This window comes from Prorops nasuta, unplaced genomic scaffold, assembly GCF_024137725.1.
Source record: "Prorops nasuta isolate Cenicafe-Biocafe unplaced genomic scaffold, Cenicafe_Pnas_1.2 PNAS00001, whole genome shotgun sequence".
Taxonomy (NCBI): Eukaryota; Metazoa; Arthropoda; class Insecta; order Hymenoptera; family Bethylidae; genus Prorops; species Prorops nasuta.
Genome location: NW_027116798.1, coordinates 760,598 through 778,777, shown reverse-complemented (window position 1 = coordinate 778,777; position 18,180 = coordinate 760,598). Strand labels below are relative to the sequence as shown.

Sequence of the window (18,180 nt, the reverse complement as noted above, 5' to 3'; positions counted from 1 at the left end):
CTTTGCTGTGCATGTGATTTCAAGTTTATTTTTGTCAATTTCTAGTCATGAGGAACGATCGATCCCTGATTTAGTCTCCCCCTGATTGGTGTTGACGAGTCCTCTTTCGATGTGCAACAGCGTGTTGTGTCTTTGATTACAAACCGTACATCCGGATAATTTGCAAGGTTTGTTCCTGTGTGATCGAAGACAATTATAACATAGCTTTGCGTTTTTTACTAGGTTAAACCGATCTTGTGGTGTTAATCCCTTGAACGATTCGCATCTGAATAATGGGTGCCAATTCGATTGACAAGCTATACAAGTCTGTGTTGCGGTGGCCGTAAACGTTTGCCCTGGAGATTGTTTACGACGTTTCTTATTTTGGTTCTCGCCTTTGTCGGCGTCTCCCTCATGCGGACGTGTCCGATCGCGTCTGGAAGCGTTCACCGCGCATTTGTACAAGAACTCGTACATCTTGTCTAATTCTGGGTATTCATCTCTACTTAGTAAAGATTCCCATTGTCTCATCGTTGTCTTCGGTAATCGCGATTCTAGAATGTAAACCGCCATTTCCGGGGTCACGTTGACACCTAACGTTTGCAATGATGCTATATGCTGTTGCATATCGTCAGCCAATTTTGTAAAACCTTTGGTCGATTCCTTTTCTAAGCTAGGTAAATTTAAAATTAACGATAAGTGTTTCGATATTAACACTCTTTTAACTTCATACGCCTTTTCTAGGATCTCCCATGCCTTGCTATAATTGGTACTACTAACCGAAAATATTCCGATTTTGTTTGCAGCTTCACCTTTTAATGAAGACCTTAAATAATGTAGTTTATCGACATCTGACACGTCTGTACGCGACCCTATTAAACTTTGAAAGGCATTTTTATACGTTAACCAATCTTCAAATTGACCGTTGAACACGGGTAATGATATTTCCGGTAGTTTCACCTTTTGCTTATCTACGCTGTTTGACACCGACGATCCTTCGTTACGAAATTCACTATCACTCGCGGTACTTGGTTCGTTAGAATTCGTGGGAGGATTTATTAACAATTCTACTCTACTAGCCAAATGATAAAATCTTTCTTGCAAGGCATCAAAATCCGATTGATATTCATCCTTTGGTTCTAAGACCATCAATTCATCGAATAACTCCTCGAAATTATTGTATAAATCGTTTAAACGTTTCATTCGAAGCTTTATGAAAGTTATTTCTACCGTGCCGTTATCGAGGATGTTGCTTAAAGTCGTGATTTGCGCCTTTAACGCAGTCCTTTTTTGCAGGATTAATTTTATTTGATCGGCCATTTTATTAATTAACTGATCCAATGACTCACCCTTTTTTCTTTCTCTTGTTTCCGGACCTCACAGGAGGCACCAAAATGTCTTTACTAGTTTCGTCTCTGCTTCTGTTGGATATTGTGGTTTATATTGATCACTCACTATACTTGCGATTTAGATTATTTCTTTCTTTATTTATACTGAATGTATGACTAATTCAAGTGTTTAAGTATTATGATGTGATCGATTGATTGATCTCTGAAAAATCTGGTTCACCGTCCTCTAAGTTTGCCTAATAAGAAGTGACCCCAGCGCCTCCTTAGCTCGCCCTCCCTTCCACGGCCCACCCATCTCCCGATCCTTCCCGAATGTTACGTCACGTATCCGATCTAGTGTTCCGAATGTACGATCACTAACATTATGCTCGATGCACCAGATCTTTCGTTCGATTACTAAAAATTTTGAGAGTCTAAGAATCTTGTCTATTCAACTCTCTTTCTTATTTGCTATCGTGGATGTCTGTACAGAACAATTAGTCCTATATAAGTACTCAATGACCCCATGTGACCCACCCTAGTCCTATATAAGTACTCAATGACCCCATGTGACCCACCCTAGTCCTATATAAGTACTCAATGACCCCATGTGACCCCCCCATGTCCTATATAAGTACTAAATGACCCCATGTCTCCCACCCTAGTCGTATATAAGTTCTCCATGACGCCATGTGACCCACCCTAGTCCTATATAAGTACTCAATGACCCCATGTGACCCCCCCTAGTCCTATATAAGTACTCAATGACCCCATGTGACCCACCCTATTCCTATATAAGTTCACAATTAACCCAAAGTGACCCACCCTAGTCCTATATAAGTACTCAATGACCCCATGTGACCCCCCCATGTCCTATATAAGTACTAAATGACCCCATGTCTCCCACCCTATTCCTGTATAAGTACTCAATGACCCCATGTGACCCCCCTAGTCCTATATAAGTACTCAATGACCCCATGTTACCCACCCTAGTCCAATATAAGTACTCAATGACCCCATGTGACACCCCCTAGTCCTATATAAGTACTCAATGACCCCATGTGACCCACCCTATTCCTGTACAAGTACTCAATGACCCCATGTGACTCCCCTAGTCCTATATAAGTACTCAATGACCCCATGTGACCCACCCTAGTCCAATATAAGTACTCAATGACCCCATGTGACCCACCCTAGTCCAATATAAGTACTCAATGACCCCAAGTGACCCCCCCATGTCCTATATAAGTACTAAATGACCCCATGTCTCCCACCCTAGTCGTATATAAGTTCTCCATGACGCCATGTGACCCACCCTAGTCTTATATAAGTACTCAATGACCCCATGTGACCCACCCTAGTCCTATATAAGTACTCAATGACCCCATGTGACCCACCCTATTCCTATATAAGTTCAAAATTACCCCAAAGTTACCCACCCTAGTCCTATATAAGTACTCAATGACCCCATGTGACCCCCCCTAGTTGTATATAAGTACTCAATGACCCCATGTGACCCACCCTATTCCTATATAAGTTCACAATTACCCCAAAGTGACCCACCCTAGTCCTATATAAGTACTCAATGACCCCATGTGACCCCCCCATGTCCTATATAAGTACTAAATGACCCCATGTCTCCCACCCTATTCCTGTATAAGTACTCAATGACCCCATGTGACCCCCCTAGTCCTATATAAGTACTCAATGACCCCATGTTACCCACCCTAGTCCAATATAAGTACTCAATGACCCCATGTGACCCCCCCATGTCCTATATAAGTACTAAATGACCTCATGTCTCCCACCCTATTCCTGTATAAGTACTCAATGACCCCATGTGACCCCCCTAGTCCTATATAAGTACTCAATGACCTCAGGTCAGCCACCCTAGTCCTATATAAGTACTCAATGACCCCATGTGACCCACCCTATTCCTATATAAGTTCACAATTACCCCATGTGACCCACCCTAGTCCTATATAAGTACTCAATGACCCCATGTGACCCCCCCATGTCCTATATAAGTACTAAATGACCTCATGTCTCCCACCCTATTCCTGTATAAGTACTCAATGACCCCATGTGACCCCCCTAGTCCTATATAAGTACTCAATGACCTCAGGTCAGCCACCCTAGTCCTATATAAGTACTCAATGACCCCATGTGACCCACCCTATTCCTGTATAAGTACTCAATGACCCCATGTGACCCACCCTATTCCTATATAAGTTCACAATTACCCCTTGTGACCCACCCTAGTCCTATATAAGTACTCAATGACCCCATATGACCCCCCCATGTCCTATATAAGTACTAAATGACCCCATGTCTCCCACCCTATTCCTGTATAAATACTCAATGACCCCATGTGACCCCTCCTTAGTCCTATATAAGTACTCAATGACCCCATGTGACCAACATTAGTCCTATATAAGTACTCAATGACCGCATGTGACCCACCCTAGTCCTATATAAGTACTCAATGACCCCATGTGACCCACCCTAGTCCTATATAAGTACTCAATGACCCCATGTGACCCCCCCATGTCCTATATAAGTACTAAATGACCCCATTTCTCCCACCCTAGTCGTATATAAGTTCTCCATGACGCCATGTGACCCACCCTAGTCCTATATAAGTACTCAATGACCCCATGTGACCCCCCCTAGTCCTATATAAGTACTCAATGACCCCATGTGACCCACCCTATTCCTATATAAGTTCACAATTACCCCATGTGACCCACCCTAGTCCTATATAAGTACTCAATGACCCCATGTGACCCCCCCATGTCCTATATAAGTACTAAATGACCCCATGTCTCCCACCCTATTCCTGTATAAATACTCAATGACCCCATGTGACCCCTCCTTAGTCCTATATAAGTACTCAATGACCCCATGTGACCAACATTAGTCCTATATAAGTACTCAATGACCCCATGTGACCCACCCTAGTCCTATATAAGTACTCAATGACCCCATGTGACCCACCCTAGTCCTATATAAGTACTCAATGACCCCATGTGACCCCCCCATGTCCTATATAAGTACTAAATGACCCCATGTCTCCCACCCTAGTCGTATATAAGTTCTCCATGACGCCATGTGACCCACCCTAGTCCTATATAAGTACTCAATGACCCCATGTGACCCCCCCTAGTCCTATATAAGTACTCAATGACCCCATGTGACCCACCCTATTCCTATATAAGTTCACAATTAACCCAAAGTGACCCACCCTAGTCCTATATAAGTACTCAATGACCCCATGTGACCCCCCCATGTCCTATATAAGTACTAAATGACCCCATGTCTCCCACCCTATTCCTGTATAAGTACTCAATGACCCCATGTGACCCCCCTAGTCCTATATAAGTACTCAATGACCCCATGTTACCCACCCTAGTCCAATATAAGTACTCAATGACCCCATGTGACACCCCCTAGTCCTATATAAGTACTCAATGACCCCATGTGACCCACCCTATTCCTGTACAAGTACTCAATGACCCCATGTGACTCCCCTAGTCCTATATAAGTACTCAATGACCCCATGTGACCCACCCTAGTCCAATATAAGTACTCAATGACCCCATGTGACCCACCCTAGTCCAATATAAGTACTCAATGACCCCAAGTGACCCCCCCATGTCCTATATAAGTACTAAATGACCCCATGTCTCCCACCCTAGTCGTATATAAGTTCTCCATGACGCCATGTGACCCACCCTAGTCTTATATAAGTACTCAATGACCCCATGTGACCCACCCTAGTCCTATATAAGTACTCAATGACCCCATGTGACCCACCCTATTCCTATATAAGTTCAAAATTACCCCAAAGTTACCCACCCTAGTCCTATATAAGTACTCAATGACCCCATGTGACCCCCCCTAGTTGTATATAAGTACTCAATGACCGCATGTCAGCAACCCTAGTCCTATATAAATACTCAACGACCCCATGTGACCCCCCCTTGTCCTATATAAGTACTCAATGACCCCATGTGACCCTCCCTAGTCCTATATAAGTACTTAATGACCCCATGTGACCCACCCTATTCCTATATAAGTTCACAATTACCCCATGTGACCCACCCTAGTCCTATATAAGTACTCAATGACCCCATGTGACGCCCCATGTCCTATATAAGTACTAAATGACCCCATGTCTCCCACACTAGTCGTATATAAGTTCTCCATGACGCCATGTGAGCCACCCTAGTCCTATATAAGTACTCAATGACCCCATGTAACCCCCCCTAGTCCTATATAAGTACTCAATGACCCCATGTGACCCCCCCTAGTCCTATATAAGTACTCAATGACCCCATGTGACCCACCCTATTCCTGTATAAGTACTCAATGACCCCATGTGACTCCCCTAGTCCTATATAAGTACTCAATGACCCCATGTGATCCACCCTAGTCCTATATAAGTTCTCCATGACGCCATGTGACCCACCCTAGTCCTATATAAGTACTCAATGACCCCATGTGACCCCCCCTAGTCCTATATAAGTACTCAATGACCTCAGGTCAGCCACCCTAGTCCTATATAAGTACTCAATGACCCCATGTGACCCACCCTATTCCTGTATAAGTACTCAATGACCCCATGTCTCCCACCCTAGTCGTATATAAGTTCTCCATGACGCCATGTGACCCACCCTAGTCCTATATAAGTACTCAATGACCCCATGTGACCCCCCCTAGTCCTATATAAGTACTCAATGACCCCATGTGACCCCCCCTAGTCCTATATAAGTACTAAATGACCCCATGTGACCCACCCTATTCCTGTATAAGTACTCAATGACCCCATGTGACTCCCCTAGTCCTATATAAGTACTCAATGACCCCATGTGATCCACCCTAGTCCTATATAAGTTCTACATGACGCCATGTGACCCACCCTAGTCCTATATAAGTACTCAATGACCCCATGTGACCCACCCTAGTCCTATATAAGTACTCAATGACCCCATGTGACCCCCCCATGTCCTATATAAGTACTAAATGACCCCATTTCTCCCACCCTAGTCGTATATAAGTTCTCCATGACGCCATGTGACCCACCCTAGTCCTATATAAGTACTCAATGACCCCATGTGACCCCCCCTAGTCCTATATAAGTACTCAATGACCCCATGTGACCCACCCTATTCCTATATAAGTTCGCAATTACCCCATGTGACCCACCCTAGTCCTATATAAGTACTCAATGACCCCATGTGACCCCCCCATGTCCTATGTAAGTACTAAATGACCCCATGTCTCCCACCCTATTCCTGTATAAATACTCAATGACCCCATGTGACCCCTCCTTAGTCCTATATAAGTACTCAATGACCCCATGTGACCAACATTAGTCCTATATAAGTACTCAATGACCCCATGTGACCCACCCTAGTCCTATATAAGTACTCAATGACCCCATGTGACCCACCCTAGTCCTATATAAGTACTCAATGACCCCATGTGACCCCCCCATGTCCTATATAAGTACTAAATGACCCCATGTCTCCCACCCTAGTCGTATATAAGTTCTCCATGACGCCATGTGACCCACCCTAGTCCTATATAAGTACTCAATGACCCCATGTGACCCCCCCTAGTCCTATATAAGTACTCAATGACCCCATGTGACCCACCCTATTCCTATATAAGTTCACAATTACCCCAAAGTGACCCACCCTAGTCCTATATAAGTACTCAATGACCCCATGTGACCCCCCCATGTCCTATATAAGTACTAAATGACCCCATGTCTCCCACCCTATTCCTGTATAAGTACTCAATGACCCCATGTGACTCCCCTAGTCTTATATAAGTACTCAATGACCCCATGTGATCCACCCTAGTCCTATATAAGTTCTCCATGACGCCATGTGACCCACCCTAGTCCTATATAAGTACTCAATGACCCCATGTGACCCCCCCTAGTCCTATATAAGTACTCAATGACCTCAGGTCAGCCACCCTAGTCCTATATAAGTACTCAATGACCCCATGTGACCCACCCTATTCCTGTATAAGTACTCAATGACCCCATGTCTCCCACCCTAGTCGTATATAAGTTCTCCATGACGCCATGTGACCCACCCTAGTCCTATATAAGTACTCAATGACCCCATGTGACCCCCCCTAGTCCTATATAAGTACTCAATGACCCCATGTGACCCCCCCTAGTCCTATATAAGTACTCAATGACCCCATGTGACCCACCCTATTCCTGTATAAGTACTCAATGACCCCATGTCTCCCACCCTAGTCGTATATAAGTTCTCCATGACGCCATGTGACCCACCCTAGTCCTATATAAGTACTCAATGACCCCATGTGACCCCCCCTAGTCCTATATAAGTACTCAATGACCCCATGTGACCCACCCTATTCCTATATAAGTTCACAATTAACCCAAAGTGACCCACCCTAGTCCTATATAAGTACTCAATGACCCCATGTGACCCCCCCATGTCCTATATAAGTACTAAATGACCCCATGTCTCCCACCCTATTCCTGTATAAGTACTCAATGACCCCATGTGACCCCCCTAGTCCTATATAAGTACTCAATGACCCCATGTTACCCACCCTAGTCCAATATAAGTACTCAATGACCCCATGTGACACCCCCTAGTCCTATATAAGTACTCAATGACCCCATGTGACCCACCCTATTCCTGTACAAGTACTCAATGACCCCATGTGACTCCCCTAGTCCTATATAAGTACTCAATGACCCCATGTGACCCACCCTAGTCCAATATAAGTACTCAATGACCCCATGTGACCCACCCTAGTCCAATATAAGTACTCAATGACCCCAAGTGACCCCCCCATGTCCTATATAAGTACTAAATGACCCCATGTCTCCCACCCTAGTCGTATATAAGTTCTCCATGACGCCATGTGACCCACCCTAGTCTTATATAAGTACTCAATGACCCCATGTGACCCACCCTAGTCCTATATAAGTACTCAATGACCCCATGTGACCCACCCTATTCCTATATAAGTTCAAAATTACCCCAAAGTTACCCACCCTAGTCCTATATAAGTACTCAATGACCCCATGTGACCCCCCCTAGTTGTATATAAGTACTCAATGACCGCATGTCAGCAACCCTAGTCCTATATAAATACTCAACGACCCCATGTGACCCCCCCTTGTCCTATATAAGTACTCAATGACCCCATGTGACCCTCCCTAGTCCTATATAAGTACTTAATGACCCCATGTGACCCACCCTATTCCTATATAAGTTCACAATTACCCCATGTGACCCACCCTAGTCCTATATAAGTACTCAATGACCCCATGTGACGCCCCATGTCCTATATAAGTACTAAATGACCCCATGTCTCCCACACTAGTCGTATATAAGTTCTCCATGACGCCATGTGAGCCACCCTAGTCCTATATAAGTACTCAATGACCCCATGTAACCCCCCCTAGTCCTATATAAGTACTCAATGACCCCATGTGACCCCCCCTAGTCCTATATAAGTACTCAATGACCCCATGTGACCCACCCTATTCCTGTATAAGTACTCAATGACCCCATGTGACTCCCCTAGTCCTATATAAGTACTCAATGACCCCATGTGATCCACCCTAGTCCTATATAAGTTCTCCATGACGCCATGTGACCCACCCTAGTCCTATATAAGTACTCAATGACCCCATGTGACCCCCCCTAGTCCTATATAAGTACTCAATGACCTCAGGTCAGCCACCCTAGTCCTATATAAGTACTCAATGACCCCATGTGACCCACCCTATTCCTGTATAAGTACTCAATGACCCCATGTCTCCCACCCTAGTCGTATATAAGTTCTCCATGACGCCATGTGACCCACCCTAGTCCTATATAAGTACTCAATGACCCCATGTGACCCCCCCTAGTCCTATATAAGTACTCAATGACCCCATGTGACCCCCCCTAGTCCTATATAAGTACTAAATGACCCCATGTGACCCACCCTATTCCTGTATAAGTACTCAATGACCCCATGTGACTCCCCTAGTCCTATATAAGTACTCAATGACCCCATGTGATCCACCCTAGTCCTATATAAGTTCTACATGACGCCATGTGACCCACCCTAGTCCTATATAAGTACTCAATGACCCCATGTGACCCACCCTAGTCCTATATAAGTACTCAATGACCCCATGTGACCCCCCCATGTCCTATATAAGTACTAAATGACCCCATTTCTCCCACCCTAGTCGTATATAAGTTCTCCATGACGCCATGTGACCCACCCTAGTCCTATATAAGTACTCAATGACCCCATGTGACCCCCCCTAGTCCTATATAAGTACTCAATGACCCCATGTGACCCACCCTATTCCTATATAAGTTCGCAATTACCCCATGTGACCCACCCTAGTCCTATATAAGTACTCAATGACCCCATGTGACCCCCCCATGTCCTATGTAAGTACTAAATGACCCCATGTCTCCCACCCTATTCCTGTATAAATACTCAATGACCCCATGTGACCCCTCCTTAGTCCTATATAAGTACTCAATGACCCCATGTGACCAACATTAGTCCTATATAAGTACTCAATGACCCCATGTGACCCACCCTAGTCCTATATAAGTACTCAATGACCCCATGTGACCCACCCTAGTCCTATATAAGTACTCAATGACCCCATGTGACCCCCCCATGTCCTATATAAGTACTAAATGACCCCATGTCTCCCACCCTAGTCGTATATAAGTTCTCCATGACGCCATGTGACCCACCCTAGTCCTATATAAGTACTCAATGACCCCATGTGACCCCCCCTAGTCCTATATAAGTACTCAATGACCCCATGTGACCCACCCTATTCCTATATAAGTTCACAATTACCCCAAAGTGACCCACCCTAGTCCTATATAAGTACTCAATGACCCCATGTGACCCCCCCATGTCCTATATAAGTACTAAATGACCCCATGTCTCCCACCCTATTCCTGTATAAGTACTCAATGACCCCATGTGACTCCCCTAGTCTTATATAAGTACTCAATGACCCCATGTGATCCACCCTAGTCCTATATAAGTTCTCCATGACGCCATGTGACCCACCCTAGTCCTATATAAGTACTCAATGACCCCATGTGACCCCCCCTAGTCCTATATAAGTACTCAATGACCTCAGGTCAGCCACCCTAGTCCTATATAAGTACTCAATGACCCCATGTGACCCACCCTATTCCTGTATAAGTACTCAATGACCCCATGTCTCCCACCCTAGTCGTATATAAGTTCTCCATGACGCCATGTGACCCACCCTAGTCCTATATAAGTACTCAATGACCCCATGTGACCCCCCCTAGTCCTATATAAGTACTCAATGACCCCATGTGACCCCCCCTAGTCCTATATAAGTACTCAATGACCCCATGTGACCCACCCTATTCCTGTATAAGTACTCAATGACCCCATGTGACTCCCCTAGTCCTATATAAGTACTCAATGACCCCATGTGATCCACCCTAGTCCTATATAAGTTCTCCATGACGCCATGTGACCCACCCTAGTCCTATATAAGTACTCAATGACCCCATGTGACCCACCCTAGTCCTATATAAGTACTAAATGACCCCATTTCTCCCACCCTAGTCGTATATAAGTTCTCCATGACGCCATGTGACCCACCCTAGTCCTATATAAGTACTCAATGACCCCATGTGACCCCCCCTAGTCCTATATAAGTACTCAATGACCCCATGTGACCCACCCTATTCCTATATAAGTTCACAATTACCCCATGTGACCCACCCTAGTCCTATATAAGTACTCAATGACCCCATGTGACCCCCCCATGTCCTATATAAGTACTAAATGACCCCATGTCTCCCACCCTATTCCTGTATAAATACTCAATGACCCCATGTGACCCCTCCTTAGTCCTATATAAGTACTCAATGACCCCATGTGACCAACATTAGTCCTATATAAGTACTCAATGACCCCATGTGACCCACCCTAGTCCTATATAAGTACTCAATGACCCCATGTGACCCACCCTAGTCCTATATAAGTACTCAATGACCCCATGTGACCCCCCCATGTCCTATATAAGTACTAAATGACCCCATGTCTCCCACCCTAGTCGTATATAAGTTCTCCATGACGCCATGTGACCCACCCTAGTCCTATATAAGTACTCAATGACCCCATGTGACCCCCCCTAGTCCTATATAAGTACTCAATGACCCCATGTGACCCACCCTATTCCTATATAAGTTCACAATTACCCCAAAGTGACCCACCCTAGTCCTATATAAGTACTCAATGACCCCATGTGACCCCCCCATGTCCTATATAAGTACTAAATGACCCCATGTCTCCCACCCTATTCCTGTATAAGTACTCAATGACCCAATGTGAACCCCCTAGTCCTATATAAGTACTCAATGACCCCATGTTACCCACCCTAGTCCAATATAAGTACTCAATGACCCCATGTGACCCCCCCTAGTCCTATATAAGTACTCAATGACCCCATGTGACCCACCCTATTCCTGTATAAGTACTCAATGACCCCATGTGACTCCCCTAGTCCTATATAAGTACTCAATGACCCCATGTGACCCACCCTAGTCCAATATAAGTACTCAATGACCCCATGTGACCCACCCTAGTCCAATATAAGTACTCAATGACCCCAAGTGACCCCCTCCTAGTCCTATATAAGTACTCAATGACCCCATGTGACTCACCCCATTCCTATATAAGTACTCAATGACCACATGTGACCCACCCTAGTCTTATATAAGTACTCAATGACCCCATGTGACCCACCCTAGTCCTATATAAGTACTCAATGACGGCATGTGACCCACCTTAGTCCTATATAAGTACTCAATGACCCCATGTGACCCCCCTAGTCCTATATAAGTACTCAATGACCCCATGTGACCCCCCCTAGTTGTATATAAGTACTCAATGACAGCATGTCAGCAACCCTAGTCCTATATAAATACTCAACGACCCCATGTGACCCCCCCTTGTCCTATATAAGTACTCAATGACCCCATGTGACCCTCCCTAGTCCTATATAAGTACTTAATGACCCCATGTGACCCACCCTATTCCTATATAAGTTCACAATTACCCCATGTGACCCACCCTAGTCCTATATAAGTACTCAATGACCCCATGTGACGCCTCATGTCCTATATAAGTACTAAATGACCCCATGTCTCCCACACTAGTCGTATATAAGTTCTCCATGACGCCATGTGAGCCACCCTAGTCCTATATAAGTACTCAATGACCCCATGTAACCCCCCCTAGTCCTATATAAGTACTCAATGACCCCATGTGACCCCCCCTAGTCCTATATAAGTACTCAATGACCCCATGTGACCCACCCTATTCCTGTATAAGTACTCAATGACCCCATGTGACTCCCCTAGTCCTATATAAGTACTCAATGACCCCATGTGATCCACCCTAGTCCTATATAAGTTCTCCATGACGCCATGTGACCCACCCTAGTCCTATATAAGTACTCAATGACCCCATGTGACCCCCCCTAGTCCTATATAAGTACTCAATGACCTCAGGTCAGCCACCCTAGTCCTATATAAGTACTCAATGACCCCATGTGACCCACCCTATTCCTGTATAAGTACTCAATGACCCCATGTCTCCCACCCTAGTCGTATATAAGTTCTCCATGACGCCATGTGACCCACCCTAGTCCTATATAAGTACTCAATGACCCCATGTGACCCCCCCTAGTCCTATATAAGTACTCAATGACCCCATGTGACCCCCCCTAGTCCTATATAAGTACTCAATGACCCCATGTGACCCACCCTATTCCTGTATAAGTACTCAATGACCCCATGTGACTCCCCTAGTCCTATATAAGTACTCAATGACCCCATGTGATCCACCCTAGTCCTATATAAGTTCTCCATGACGCCATGTGACCCACCCTAGTCCTATATAAGTACTCAATGACCCCATGTGACCCACCCTAGTCCTATATAAGTACTCAATGACCCCATGTGACCCCCCCATGTCCTATATAAGTACTAAATGACCCCATTTCTCCCACCCTAGTCGTATATAAGTTCTCCATGACGCCATGTGACCCACCCTAGTCCTATATAAGTACTCAATGACCCCATGTGACCCCCCCTAGTCCTATATAAGTACTCAATGACCCCATGTGACCCACCCTATTCCTATATAAGTTCACAATTACCCCATGTGACCCACCCTAGTCCTATATAAGTACTCAATGACCCCATGTGACCCCCCCATGTCCTATATAAGTACTAAATGACCCCATGTCTCCCACCCTATTTCTGTATAAATACTCAATGACCCCATGTGACCCCTCCTTAGTCCTATATAAGTACTCAATGACCCCATGTGACCAACATTAGTGTCTTTACTAGTTTCGTCTCTGCTTCTGTTGGATATTGTGGTTTATATTGATCACTCACTATACTTGCGATTTAGATTATTTCTTTCTTTATTTATACTGAATGTATGACTAATTCAAGTGTTTAAGTATTATGATGTGATCGATTGATTGATCTCTGAAAAATCTGGTTCACCGTCCTCTAAGTTTGCCTAATAAGAAGTGACCCCAGCGCCTCCTTAGCTCGCCCTCCCTTCCACGGCCCACCCATCTCCCGATCCTTCCCGAATGTTACGTCACGTATCCGATCTAGTGTTCCGAATGTACGATCACTAACATTATGCTCGATGCACCAGATCTTTCGTTCGATTACTAAAAATTTTGAGAGTCTAAGAATCTTGTCTATTCAACTCTCTTTCTTATTTGCTATCGTGGATGTCTGTACAGAACATACTCCCCCGTTGAGAGGGTTACCGATCAATCATCATCCTTCCTTAAACATACTTGATACAAAAAATAATAATAATAATACATAGAAAAATTGTAAATACATTCTTAACATTATGTTAATGCTTAATAGCATTATTATTCGTGGACGTTTCGAACGCTAAATATATATATGTTGATGTTGTGAACTATGGAATATTCGCGTCGTCTGGTAGCGGACATATGTATTTAATTGTTCTTCGAATATTTCCGTTGAGGGTGCGTATTGTTACGACCCTCACTATGTTGTCTTCACCGGCATGTGTTTCAATTATTCGTCCCATGGCCCATTGCGAACATGGCATAGCCTTGTTTTTAATGAGCACCAACGTGCCGATTTTTATGTTTGGACTATTCCTTTGCCATTTATTTCTGATTTGCAACTCATTCAGATATTCCAGGCTCCACCTCTTCCAGAAATCTTGGCGAACCTTTGTAATGTGTTGCCATACAGATAACCTGTTATCTGGAACAGAAGATAATTTTTTCTCCGGAACGGAGGTTAATGATTTGCCGATGAGATAATGGCTTGGAGAAAGGGCTTGTATGTCATTTGGATCAGTAGAAATAGGCATTATAGGCCGAGAATTAAGAACACCCTCGATTTCGACCACAAAAGTATTGAATTCTTCTAAAGTGAATAAAATATCACCCACTACTCGTTGCAAATGATGTTTAAAAACCCTAACTGTCGATTCCCACAAACCACCGAAGTGAGGAGAGGCCGGAGGGATGAAATGCCACGTAAACTGATTCGATAACGCGTATGACATAAATTTTTGTTTATTTTCATCAAGGTCTAGAAAGTCGTAAATTTCCTTAATTTTATTATTAGCGCCAACAAAATTGGTTCCGTTATCGGAATATATGTGTGCTGGTAATCCCCGTCGCGAGGAGAACCTACTCAATGCTGCTAGAAATGCGTCTGCAGTCATTTCAGTGACGACTTCTAAGTGTACGGCCTTAACAGACATGCAAATGAAAACACACACGTAAACCTTGATTCTGTTACGGTTTCTGAATTTTTTTTCCTTTATAAAAAACGGACCGCAGAAGTCGATCCCTGTGTGAGTAAAAGGAGGTCCGACTGACACTCGCGATGCAGGCAAGTTGCCCATTTTGTAATTGACAGTATTTGTTCTAAAGCGAAAACAACGCATACATGACCTTATCACCTTTCGTACATAATTTCTCCCGTTTGAAATCCAATATTTTTGTCTAATATCATAGAGTGTCGTTTGCACTCCTGCATGTAAGAGTCTACAATGCGACTCTCTTGTGATACAAGTAGTTAGGTGTTGTTTTGGCATTAGTATCGGATGCTTCTGACCGAACGATAAATTGGACTTATGAATACGACCTCCTACCCGAAGGACGCCCCTATCGTCCTGGAACGGACTTAGATTAGCGAATTTTTGCGGACTTGTATTGCGTGGTTTATTTAAGGAGACGATGACATCTGAGAAATGTATTCCTTGTAATAATTTTATAATGTGCTCTTCAGCTTCATTCAGTTCGTCAATGCACAAAGGACCTCGATACTTATTGGATTTACAAACGCGTAAACAATATGCTACTATTCTTGTCGTTTTTGCGTAAGATGAAAATCTGGTGAAGACATCGAAATCATTTGTGCAATTCGAGAAGCATGTTTCTTCTTTAAGCTCGGGAATCATAGTAACATTATACTTTGTCTTCGGCCAACTCTTTTCTGAACTACTCAACCAATTCGGACCATGTCTCCAAAGTTTGTTATTAGCAAAATCGATTGGCAACTGTCCCCTGGATATCGCGTCGGCCGGGTTTTCTTTGGAATTGATATGACGCCATTCATGACCCTCGCTCAATTGTTTGGTATTCATTACGCGGTTGGCTACATATGTTTTTAGTTTATGTGGAGGTGTATTCAACCAGCATAAAACAATGGTAGAATCACACCAAAAGGTACATGACTCAAACATTCTTTTATCTATCGTTTTACTCACTTCATTGTACAGTTGCGCTAATAATGTCGCTCCGCACAATTCAAGTCGTGGAATCGTAGTGGGTTTTATCGGCGCAACTCTAGATTTCGCACCAAGTAGATGTGTAGCTATATTCCCATCTTGACCTTGTGATCTGATATACAAACACGCCCCATACCCCCGACTACTGGCGTCACAGAATCCGTGTAACTGTATATTCTTACAATTCGGAATTAGTAAATTTCGATCGAACGATATTGTACCCATTATTTCCCATTGGCGTACGAAATTTAGCCAATCAGTATAAATGCCTTGTGGTAGTGACTCGTCCCAATTAATTTTCTGGCGCCAAATGTTTTGCATTAACCATTTTAGGTAAAAAATTATTGGTCCTAATAGTCCAAGGGGATCAAATACCTTAGCCAATTCTGATAATATGATTCTCTTAGTTGGGGTTTTACATATTTGTATTCTTTTGGGTATATAGCATATCTCGTCTGTATCGGCATTCCATGTAATGCCTAGCGTTTTCAACGTGGTATCTATATTAATAATAAAATGGGCATGTACTGATTCAGCCGGTAAATCGTTAATTATTCGTGGATCATTCGATGCCCATTGACGTATACGAAATCCACCTCTTGAGAGAAGTGAAATTATGTCATTCCGTATTTCGCGCGCTTCTTCAATTGTATTCGCGCCTGTTAATAAGTCGTCAACGTAAAGATGATTCTTTAATATTTCCGCGGCTTTCGGAAAATCAGCCCTTTCGTCTTCAGCTAACCTTTGTATCGTACGGATTGCCAAGTACGGGGAAGAAGATACACCGAATGTAAGTGTATTCAATTGAAATGTCCGAACAATACCTTCGTGACGCCAGAGGACCCTTTGAAACCGTCGATCCTCTTGGTGCACCAATATTTGACGGTACATCTTTTCAATGTCTGCCGTGATTATGTAACGATGCATACGAAAGCGTGTTAAATGCGACACTAACCGATTTTGAATCGTCGGTCCTATCTTTAGCAAATCATTTAACGAGATTCCTTCTTGATCTTTCGCCGACGCGTCGAATACGACTCGAAGCTTAGTTGTGCAACTCGCTTCCTTGACCACAGCATGGTGTGGCATATAATAGCCTCCGTCATCTGCATCATCTATGAGCGACATATGTTCTAATTCTAAATATTCCTTGAAAGTTTTAGTATATGCTTCTTTTAATGTATCATTTTTAGAAAATCTGTTCTCGAGCACGGCGTAACGTTTCGCGGCGTTTTCCTTAGATCCGACGAAAATTTCCCTTCGCGTACGAAATGGTAATCTAACTATATATCTGCCACTTTCATGTCTTGTAACCGTTTCCTTGAAATGTGCTTCGCACTCGGATTCTTCCTTTGATAAACCTTTGGTCAAAGTGACTTCTTCGATTTCCCAGAATTTGTTCATGGTGTTTTCTAACCTTGCTAAATGACAAGCTTGTTCGTTTGCCAATGAATCAGAAATTCCGCCAGCTATGATCCAGCCTAATCGCGTCTTTTGTAAACATAACTCAACACCACCGCTTGTTAAAGTAATTTGTCCGATAGCTAGCATAGATAAAGTTTTGCCCGAGCCTAATAACAAATCTATCGCACGCGGCAAGTGAAAATCCGGATCAGCTAATTGTAAGTTCCTTGGTATTTGAAAACCCTCTCTTTGGAAAATTTGACATGGAACAAATTCTGCTACTTTCGGCATAATCAAACACGTCAAAGTTGTACAAAAATCGCTATAACAGGATTTCATCATTATTTGTACGGAACCTCGTGTAATTGTTTTCATTCCGTCTATTGTTGTGATCGTTTTTACGCATGGGTTTATCTGGCTACCTAAACGCTTAACCATGTTCTCGGAAATGAAGTTATTTGACGCTCCTGTGTCTAATAATGCCCTGCCGTTAATGAAAGATCGATTCTTGTCTCGTACCATTATGATCGCGGTTGTTAATAATTGTGTCGAAGACGAACCCTTTGCTGTGCAT

At 43.6% G+C, this 18,180-nt stretch overlaps 2 protein-coding genes across 2 annotated transcripts; both read right to left on the bottom strand.

The window, feature by feature from the left end:
* Positions 1-45: 45 nt before the first annotated feature.
* Positions 46-14,272, bottom strand: LOC136774631 (uncharacterized). Its single transcript, XM_066729046.1, has 6 exons — positions 14,215-14,272; positions 13,978-14,082; positions 1,601-1,724; positions 1,329-1,400; positions 230-1,264; positions 46-175 (listed from the first exon to the last, which is right to left on the bottom strand). The coding sequence occupies exons 1-6, from the start codon at positions 14,270-14,272 to the stop codon at positions 46-48; spliced, it is 1,524 nt and encodes a 507-aa protein (XP_066585143.1).
* A 73-nt stretch (positions 14,273-14,345) lies between these two features.
* LOC136774622 (uncharacterized) lies at positions 14,346-18,128 on the bottom strand. The gene has a single exon (XM_066729033.1). The coding sequence runs from the start codon at positions 18,126-18,128 to the stop codon at positions 14,346-14,348; it is 3,783 nt and encodes a 1,260-aa protein (XP_066585130.1).
* Positions 18,129-18,180: the final 52 nt, after the last annotated feature.